This window comes from Peromyscus eremicus, chromosome 3 (genome assembly GCF_949786415.1).
Source record: "Peromyscus eremicus chromosome 3, PerEre_H2_v1, whole genome shotgun sequence".
In the NCBI taxonomy this organism is placed as follows: domain Eukaryota; kingdom Metazoa; phylum Chordata; class Mammalia; order Rodentia; family Cricetidae; genus Peromyscus; species Peromyscus eremicus.
This window is the reverse complement of record NC_081418.1, coordinates 53,621,109-53,632,046: the sequence shown is the minus strand read 5'-3', so window position 1 is coordinate 53,632,046 and position 10,938 is coordinate 53,621,109. Positions and strand designations below refer to the sequence as shown.

At 38.7% G+C, this 10,938-nt stretch overlaps 1 protein-coding gene across 1 annotated transcript; it reads right to left on the bottom strand.

Annotated features, from left to right (window-relative positions):
- Window positions 1-1,362: 1,362 nt before the first annotated feature.
- On the bottom strand, window positions 1,363-2,316 carry LOC131905788 (olfactory receptor-like protein OLF3). Its single transcript, XM_059256601.1, has one exon. The coding sequence runs from the start codon at window positions 2,314-2,316 to the stop codon at window positions 1,363-1,365; it is 954 nt and encodes a 317-aa protein (XP_059112584.1).
- Window positions 2,317-10,938: the final 8,622 nt, after the last annotated feature.

The window sequence follows — 10,938 nt, the reverse complement described above, 5'->3', positions numbered from 1 at the left end:
GTCTGTCATGCATAGTCTTCATGCATGTTCCTGTCAAGGACTGTATCAGATTGAGTATGTTTACAAGAATCACTAACACACTGTAGACATTCTATGAATGTCAGATAAATTAGCATCAATAGAAATTTAACTATCATTTACATCTTTGGGGAAACCTTTCTGTCTCTCAAGATTCGAGATTATATTATTGTAAAGTTATAATTCAAACATGAAATTTGCTTCAGATTAAATGGACTTTCATCTGTATAAAACTTCAGATGCTGCAGTAACATGTTGACAAATGTAACAACTGAAAATTATTGGTGATTCCAGGAAGAAAAATAGAATCCTTCAAGGAAGTAAGAAGACCATCTATGATCACATGCTTCCTATTTGTCTACATCTCTATCCATTATTCAATTACTGTTTTTCTTCTATTTTGCCTTATTTGGGCTTTTTATCATTATGAACCCACTGAAGGTCAATTGTGAGTATGAAAGATGAAAGAAAAGACATGAAGATAACATTAACACAGCCAACTGAACTATTTTAATTAACCAAATCCATCTTTGGTGGAGGAGTCAGCCTTTCTAAGAGAAAGTGTGTCTTTGATGGTTTATATTTTATCTCATCATTTGAATGATTAATGTGTTTCAATAGTTCAGAAGTAGAGAATGTATTTTTTTCAGAGATTGGACAAGCTCAAATTCAACACTTATATTGAAATCCCTTGTTTATGTGGTCAAATCCCCTCAAATTATTTGAATGCTTTCAATTAGTGCCAGAAACAAATGTTGACTTGGACAATGATAACTTTATATACTTGACATCTCCCTAGGGAAACCTTCACTTGATCTTTCTGTACACGGTTAGCTCTAAAAAACAAAAAATTGTTAACACCAGCAGTAAGACATGGCATCTGCATGTAGTTAGTCCTGCATAAAGACAGTGTAATAATCTTCACAGCTCGCCTTAATGTTGGCCCACTTACAAGCTGTGTTCTTACAGAGACTTTTAGTGTTCAAATGAGTCTCTCCAAAGGTGAACATGAATTTTCTCTCAATTGGAATCACAACAACCTGCTGTGAAATGTATAAGCACTTCTGGTTCATGACTTCAAACAAAAGAATATATATTTTTCAATAATCATGCCATGGAAGTGAAGATAGAGTTAGGAGAATGTTCTATAAAACATTGTATAACTCAACTGAATATCCTGCTGACATATAACTCAACATAAACACTCAGCCTGCTACATGGCATCACCAGTACATGTTATGCTGTCTGCTACTTCCCAGTTGACAAGGCATTGCAGATTCTGTCTGTTATTTATGAGTTGCATAAACATTGAGGAAAAGTTCTTTTCTCTATGCACATGAGTCATCAAGTTGCCAGTTTTGATGTGACTCCAGAGAATTTCCCTAAAAGTTTTTGCCATGCCCCCTTCACTTCCTTATTCCTTAGACTATAGATCATGGGGTTCAGCGTGGGTGTCAAAATTGCATAGAACAGAGACATCAACTTCTCCTGAAGGACAGAGGGGCTGGAGTGGGGCTGGATGTAGGTGAAAATAGCCATGCCATAGCACAGGACAACCATAGTAAGGTGAGAGGCACAGGTCTGAAAGGCTTTCCACCTTCCTTCTGTGGACTGTATTTTTAGGATAGTGGAGATGATCTGGATGTAGGATAAGAGAACCAGGAAGAAAGGTGTCATAAGCAAGACAATGCTAGAAACCATGATTGCAATCTTATTGGATGAGGTATCCACACAAGCCAATCTGACCACAGCAAGGGTTTCACAGGCTATGTGATCAATATACTTATTTGTACACATGGGTAGCTGAAAGGTGATGGTGGTATGCACAAGAGAGTTGATGGAGCCACTGACCCAAGATGTGATGACCAGCCTCATACATAGCCCTGCATGCATGATGACTGAGTACCTCAGAGGGTCACACACTGCCACATAGCGGTCGTAGGCCATCACTGCCAGCAGAAGGAACTCAATCCCTCCTAAGCTCAGGGAAAAAAATAACTGGGCTGCACAGCTCAAAAACGGAATTGCTTTGTGTGCAGCAAGAAAATGAGCCAGCAGCTGGGGGACTATGCTTGTGGCATAAGACACATCCACAAGTGACAGGTTGGTGAGAAAGAAATACATGGGAGTGTGGAGTCGGCTGTCCAGTCTGATCAGAAGAATGATGAGGAAGTTTCCCAGCACTGTCACCAGGTACATCAGCAAGAACAGGACGAAGAGGGAGAGTTGAGTGCCCCGGTCTCTGGACAGGCCAATGAGGATGAATTCATGCATCCGTGTCTCATTGTCACGTTCCATTAAGAGCTATGATCTGCAAAGAGTATCAGAAATAAAAACACATGGCAATCAAATAACAAGCGACTAAGTTTCTGAGAATACACAATGCATGTGATCTACCAGGCTTTTTAAAATCTTGTATCATTCGTGGAGCTTAAAGAACATGCTTAGTTCTAATATGCTTTTTACTGACTATGTTGCAGAGACATAGGCCAGTCAAAATGACTTCACAATGATTTGACATGCCTCACAGAGGCAAGCTACAACCCAAAGATGAAGCAGTGCAGTTCTGTCTGCTCTACGTCATTACTGGTTCCTTTTATTCCCAGGCAACGAGAAAATAGTGTTATAGCTGACAATGATAGAAGGGTAAAAGATTAAGGAGAGAGAACCACAGTTTAAAATTACCTCAAATACATCGGTTGCAATCTTCTCGTTATGTTAGTAAGCTACAAGAAGGGTGATTGAGAATGTGGAAAGATCTGGAATCTGAGAACCTAGTTTTAGTGGGTTATTTTATTTTATTTAGTGGGTTTTGATTTCTGTTTGGTGAGAAGCTTTGTTATAGAAAATTCAACACTTTCAAGTATTTTAAAGCCCAAATGTAAATAGCTCTTGGGAGGACATGTGAGTACTGTCACTGCTTGTATACTACAGTACCTCAAGGGTGAGGAATGTAACAAGACCTCTGCTTGGGGCAGATAAACAGGCAAATGGAATTTCCTGTTTTTAAATGGACACGAATAAATTGAAAGCCTTCAGCAAAAAATTTTAGTATATTAGGTAGGCTTCAGTTTCTTAAATTTTCTGTGTTCTGGGGGAAACATCATGCACGATGAAGTTTCTATCTTCATATTATCCCCCTTTTAATTTGATTCCAGTAAGAGTCTATTATCTCAAATTGAACTGAAAAGAAAGCAAATGAGAATGTGGTAGTGTGGACATCCAAGGTCAAAGGTTAAAGAGAAAGCATCCTTGGTGTCCAAGACAGGGATAACACAGGAACCCTGATAAACACTGCCAGAAAACAAATTCTCTGCTCATTGTGCTTAGTGGGTACCTTTTCAGTAAAAGTAATATAGCATGCTACTAAACATCCAGGGCAAATAGGTGATGTTTTAAAGACATGTTTAGAACTGACTAAACTACTGAACATCTGTCTCTTCACCAATGTCTTGGTTATTTGAGTGTGCAATATGAGGGAAAAGAGGAAATAAGGAGGCAGGAGGGAAAGAAAGATGGAGCACCGTGGTCATTCTAGGGTTTCTGGTCTGCATGTGGAAAATTTCCTGTTTTAACTTTCTTACTTGGTAAATGACAAAACAGAGCCAGTAGGTATACCCAACCCAACCCAGTGGTGGTGGTGCATGCCTTTGATCCCAGCACAAATCGGGAGGCAGAGCCAGGGGGATCTCTGTGAGTTCAAGGCCAGCCTGGTCTACAGAGCAAGATCCAGGACAGGCACCAAAACTACACAGAGAAATCCTGTCTTAAAACAAAAACAAAAAACAAAAACAAACCAAACCAAACAACAACAAAAGCAAACAAGCAAAAAACACCAGAAATGCCCAACCCAAGCATGTTCCAAATAGATGTGAACACTTCTCTCACAGAGATCTACAACGTCTATGATATTGCAAGATTAACTTACCTTGGAGAATGTTCACACAACTCATAATCTAGCCCTGTTCTATTAGCTTTATCTTACTAATTATAGCAATTATTATCATATTGTCTGTTTTATAGCAAAGCATTTTACTGAAACATGTTGCATACAGGTAAATATAATTAACTAATATATATTTATTGATTTAATTGTGTTTATTCTATTGAGATTACCATTCACTTACCTGTAAGGCTGTTGCCTGATTTTAAAAATTCTTTTAATTTAAAAAAAAATTTGTGAGATAAATTTGGGGTTTTGGGTGGGTTAGCCTCAAGCTTACTACCCTCCTTCAGTCTCCTAAGGGGTAGCAGGTGCCACTGTTTCCTAATCAAGAGATTATTTTTTGAGATGGGATCTGTAGCTGGGGCTAGCCTCCAATTCCTTCTGTAGCTCAGGATAACCTTCAAGTTTTTAAATCCTCCAGTCTCTACCTCCCAAGTTCCAAGATTACAGTTGTATATCATTATACCTGGTTTATGTGGTGCCGGGAATCAAATCCAGGCATCAACCCAAGAAATGTAACAAGTGTAGTCCATCTTTAGGCCCTCCAAATTAACATTCACTTAAAACATTTTCTGTGCTCTAGGGCCCCTTTGGGAAGTCTATAAAGAATATAGAATGGTAAATGAAGACCACATGAGAATAGGAAGAAGCAAAGTGCTAGAGAGGCCCACAGAAATCCACAAAGATACCCCCACAACAGACTGCTGGCAATGGTCGAGAGACAGCCCGAACTGACCTACTCTGGTGATAGGATGGCCAAACACCCTAATTGTCATGCTAGAAACCCCATCCAACGACTGAGGGATCTGGATGCAGAGATCCATGGCTAGGCCCCGGGTGGATCTCTGGGAGTCCAATTAGCGAGAATGAGGAGGGTTTATATGAGCGAGAATTGTTGAGACCATGGTTGGATAAAGCACAGGGACAAAGAGTCAAATGAATGGAAACCCATGAACTATGAACCAATGGCTGAGGGGTCCCCAACTGGATCAGGCCCTCTGAATGGGTGAGACAGCTGATTGGCTTGATCTGTTTGGGAGGCATCCAGGCAGTGGGACCGACCAGGTCCTGTGCTCATTGCATGAGTTGGCTGTTTGAAACCTGGGGCCTATGCAGGGTCGCTTGGCTCGGCCTGGGAGGAGGGGACTGGACCTACCTGGACTGAGTCTACCAGGTTGATCTCAGTCCGCGGGGAAGGCTTTGCCCTGGAGAAGATGGGAATGGGGGGTGGGCTGGGGGGAAGGTGAGGGGGGCGGGAGGGGGGAGAACAAGGGAATCCGTGGCTGATATGTAGAACTGAATTGTATTGCAAAAAAAAAAAAAAAAAAAAAAAAAAAAAAAAAAAAAAGAATATAGAATGCACAATTCAAAGCCAGGTGAAGGAGAAAAGATGGGTTTTCCAGAAGACTTTAACGTAACTCATCTTATCATTACTTTGGACTCTCTCAAAAAACAGTTCAAAAGTTTATCCCAATTTCATAGTGAAGTTATGAGTGACGTGTAGTGTAATCTACATCTAATTTTTCCCATAAGGAAACAAGATCTTGATCTTTTCAGGTATAAATAATTTGTAGACTTCCTATATTTCCATTTTTCATGAACTCAAATAACTAAGGGAAAACTATTAGAGCTTCTATTGCATTTGTCTATACAAACAAGGAAACAAAGATGTCTTAGCACAGGGGTAGATGTGTAGTTGATACTCACAATGAGTGTTGCGAAGCCAAGGATATATGCTATCTAGCCCAGCAGCCTATACAGGAATAACTTCTTATCACTTCACTGTCACTGTCAAGAAGTAAATACATACATATTTGCCATAAATCTATGTTAAATGTAGCAAACAATAAAAGCTTATTTTAATTTCTTTTGGTTACATATGTTCAGCATCAGCAAGCTTCAAAGCATACCTTTCTGCACAAAAGACATTCTGAAAGGATATAATCCTGTGTTTAATCTCCTTGGAGATGAGCACCAGGAGGGAGAAATTTCTTGTAGTGTTTTATGAATGGTGGTGAAAGCAGAGTACTCACTGAGCCCTATTAAGTAAAATACAATATATTGGAAAGTACAATGCGTACAATGGGAATACACTGTGGAAAATGACCTCATAAAGTTGTTCTAATGGCTGAAGTGTATGCATATGTGGATTTTTTTTTTTTTTTTTGCTAAGCGTTTAAAAATAAAGTAATATTGAATGGGAGGTTTGAGTTTTGTGAAGTGAAGGCCCAGGAGAAGCCACTGTGCTCTGCACTCGGTCATCAGTTTCTCCTAATGATCCATAATCCATCAAGGTCCATAATAAAACTGGAACATTACATGACAATGAGCTAGAAATGCAGGGAGAGTAGCAGACATGTTGGAAGAAAAGAACAGCTTTCTTAGTTAAATTGCTAGTTGTTTCACCCTAGAGAAAATTATCTCCTTGTGATTCTTGTTTTATTCAGTAATTATTGGTTACGGCAAATATCGACTCAATGTTCTGTCAAAGACATATACACACAGCTAGCTGTTCAGATTCCTCAGGCAATTTTACATGACTCACATACCTAATTTTAAAGAATTAAATTTGAATACATCAACCTCTTCAATAAATTAAATCTAGTTCTTTCTCCCATGGAAACAATTAAATTTTATTATAAGTCCTCAATCTTTTTTAAGATTTAAAAAAATCTCTCTGAGAATCACTATTCTAGATAATATAAAACTAATGGGACCAAAACAAAATTGTCTCCTTAAAATTTAAAAGTTTTATAATTGTTCACCCTATGTCCCACTGGCACTGATGCTAGACTGCCTATTTCTTTTTTTTTTTTTAAAGTTACTTTTTTTTAAAATTTTTATATAGATAATATATCTATTGGTAATTGATGTTTGGAAATTAGAGCAATCATTTAATAATTCATTTTGAAAGAATCCCAAGCATCTATTCTCTTAATGCAATGATGCATTCATGTATCATTAGGTCTCTGGAGAATTCCAATGTACATTTATCAGAATAAGGGGGTGGAAAATGTTATAGGGAATGGATGCTAGAAAGAAGGATTTTATTTTAGTCAATATGTCAATGTGTGTGTGTGTGTGTGTGTGTGTATGTGTGTGTGTGTGTATGCATGTTCATGTGTCTGAAAAAAATTTTATTATAAAATTTTAGTCTAAATCTGAATGAATTGAATATCACTTTTAGACATCTTAAGCTTTGACAAATTTACCTATCACCCTATACCTTCTTTTGTTTTTCCAATCTACTACTCCCTTATAAATTCTTTAGCTAGAAATATATGTCACCCAAAAGCCATGAGCGTGCAAGGCTGTGAGTATGTAAGCAGTCATCAAACCTGGGTTAGTGTTTGTCTACGAAGAGTAGGCAAAGTTTGAGTTTAAACATTACTGCCTTGATTTGAGTCTGTTTTGATCTTTCATCTAAGAGCTAAAGAACTTTCTATTACACTGTGCAATAAGCCTAATTTCTAACAGATATGGATCACATTCTAGAATTTTCTTTTCATATCCCTATCTTTAAAGAAATGCAATGGAATATCAAGGAGGCCAATACCTTAAATCCAGTCAAATAAATTTTCAGTGGTAAATTCTCAAGAAAAGATTTAGCATTAAAATCTAATCTTTTAGAATCATAAAACCAAGCATTACTCAACTACTCTGATGAAATATAATTGGTCACTTATGCAAGGTTCTTGTTAATACTAAGCTCCTTAAATCTCTGTTTAATCCCCAAGAGGAAGGAGCAGAGTTCCAAACCATAATATGAAGAACTTCTTTATCTTCTTACCCACCACACTCTGACCATATCTAGGCTCTGACAAAAATGAGACTTTGGAAGAAAGCATGAGCAGCTGCGCATCGGGATAAAGATGAGAGAGCAGATCCTCATACACTTACCAACACACCAGCGGAAGTGCTCATTCAGCTGGTACCACACAATCATCATGTGGCCTCTGGGGATCTCTTCTGATGCTTCTGTGTGTGGTGTCTTCCCACCAGTTCCTGACTGAACTTAGTTTTCTTCACTTCTTTGTGGGTGCAGCATTCAATTGTCTCTGTAAGGAAGGATACAGACAGGACGTGACTTTGGGGAACCAGTTCTGTTTGCATCAGTCATCTCCACCTGACAGGCACTTACCTCACTGAGTACAACATGCATCTGACTAAGAAAACTCATTTTACACTTCTGTTAGCTAGCTGACTTGGGAACTTGTATTCTCACCCCACATCAAGACAAGTGAAATCTTGATTTGCTGATACCTTCTACTTCTGGGTACTATAAAAGACATTCTCAGTGTTCCATCCTTCAGGATAGTCTAGAAAAATAACACTTTCCATATACAAAGAGCATATGGATCAGCCTCAAATATCCAAGATGAAAGAAGTAAGGTGCACAAGAGAGCCCACCACCCACTCTATATTGATAATGCCCTATACTGTGGTGTGGAAGATGCTTTAAAGCTAAAGAAGAAAAAAGCCAAGCTCTTCTCCTAAGACAATTTGGTAGCACAGTGTCTTGTGAAGCTCCACTGGGTTTTAGTCACAGTTGGCCTCCTCTTTGGAGACTTCTACAATCTTAGCTGAGCCCTGGATACAGACACACAGCAGAGGAGGTAGAGATGTTGTTCTCTCATACAGGTCTAGATAAACCAGAACCTTACCTTCATACAGTTGAGTTGCCAGTGGAAATTACTCTTTGATTTACAGAAAGGGTCATCTGACCCATGGCTGCACACATGGTTGTTGTATACACAGACAGTATCCTTCCCAGGCAGGAACGTTTCTGTCATCATTATTACATTCAGACATGGAGAACCCCAGAGACACTTAGGTGGGTGACATATCAAAATAATTTTATACTCTGAGAGCAATAGTATTTCTTCTTCTTTGAGGTTTTCTTACCTGGATTCTTTCTGTACTTGTTTGCCTGACTTTTCATATAATCTGAACCTAAACATTACATGCCTGTCTCTCGAACAGCAGGTTTTGAAATCTGCCATTATTGACCTATTTTATCATGTTAGGTTGTATACAACTCCACCAGCTTTGTATCTTATGTTTCTTCTGTGAGGGGTATTATTTCAATAATATACCTTCATCTAACAAACTTCCAGAATACATTCCTACAGCTCATTCAAGAACTAACTCTGATTCAGAGGCGTTGAAGACCAGAAGTTCAAGCTAGCTTTCATTGGCTAGCTAGTTTGGAGCCAGCCTACATTACATGAGACTCAGTCTCAAAGAAACAAATCAAACTCTTCCTGATGTGAGTCAGGCAGCCATAAAGCTATTTCCAGTTCAAATTCTAAATACTTAATGACTTTGACCATCCATTTCATCCTACATTTGATTATTTCTCTTGAGGAAAAAATAAAAATATTTATATATCAATACTCAGTAAAATATTTGAAATAAGAAAATTTAAAGCAATCAATCATTTATTTTGTATGAAAATGTAATTTTCTCCTACTACATATTCATGATTGTCTGTAACTATTTTTAAGTTTTATTAACCTACACTTGGCCTTAAATATTTCCTCTTAAAAGTGAAGAAGGATTCATTTATCGTAATCATAGCTTTGAAAGAGTAATAATTCTCTTTCCCTAACCTCTGTTCACTCTTTCTCTCTACCAGTACTAAAGTTTCTAATTGACATACTCATACAAGGACAAGGCCCCTAAGCCTCAGTAAAGTTGAATGGTTTCATTGCATTTCCTATAATCTTGGGAATGAAAGAGAATTTCAGTATTTGCAGTTCATAAATCAGTTACCTATCTGCTTCTGTTACACACTCCTTCTTAATTATCTGTGTATAAATTCTCCAGTGTTAGTTGGTTAGTGCCTGGTTAGTATAGCTTGTGTTCTAAAGGATACTCCCCATGTGTACACAGCAGCGGACCATACTGATCAGTGCATCAGGCCTCCTGGGTTCCATGCCTTAGAAATCCCCTGGAACTTGTTTACAAAAACTACTAGAAGGAAGCTCAGAGATGATTCCCAATGGGCTCACACACACAGCACTAATAAAGTAAGGCAGACACTGCCCTGGTGACCTGGAGTGGGGAGAGGCCCTCAGGAGCTTCTTGAATTGGGATGTTAATTACTGTCACCACTCCCAAAGACAGGGCTACCATGCTCCCTTTCCTTTCCAGGAGGAAGGCTGTTCTTCATCTTTCCCTTCTAAAGCTCTACTGAAGCCTTAGGTCACTTAAATATATCAGCTTTTGTGACCTTTTTTATGTCACCCTGCAGCACAAATAGATTAACCCAGAGTGTTTGTGTTCCATGTAGGTGTGCCTGGGCCTGATTCAAAACCGGGTGAAAAAAATACAATACTCTTCAGTTATCTGCAGAAGACCCTTGCTTTGTCTCTGGAAGCACAAACCCACCCTCTGTTCTGTTGAGGCACATGCAGAGAACATTATGGGCCACTGTGATGTTGAATGGTCAGCAAATGTCTCATGGAACATTTTAAGCATGCCATGAAAAGGTTTAAGACGCCGAATAAACACACAAAAATAGTCTTATGATTTACACGAAAAAAATATTCAAAGAGAAATAATGAGCCAAATAAATGTTAAAAGAGGCTATTTGGGGATGTTGGAAACCTTAGGAGGATGTGGATCACTAGGGACATGCCTTTGAAGGTTGAACCTGAGCTCCAATCTCTTGAACGCTAAGCTTCCTATAAGCAACTTCCTTTTCCATGTGCTTCCACTGCCATGATGTTCTGCCTCACCACCCTCCCCAACCAATGGGCTTAAGGATCATGGGCTGAAATCTATGAACTGAGAAGCAGTAATAAACCTTTCCTCTCATTAGTGGCTTATGTCAGGGATCTTGTAACAGTAATGCAAAGTCTGACTAGGACAGATGGTGATTCCATATCTCAACCAAAGGAAGTGAAGAGCATCAGTGTCAAACATAATCTCCTTTCACTGCTTTCCTTTCATAAGAACATCCCCCCCTA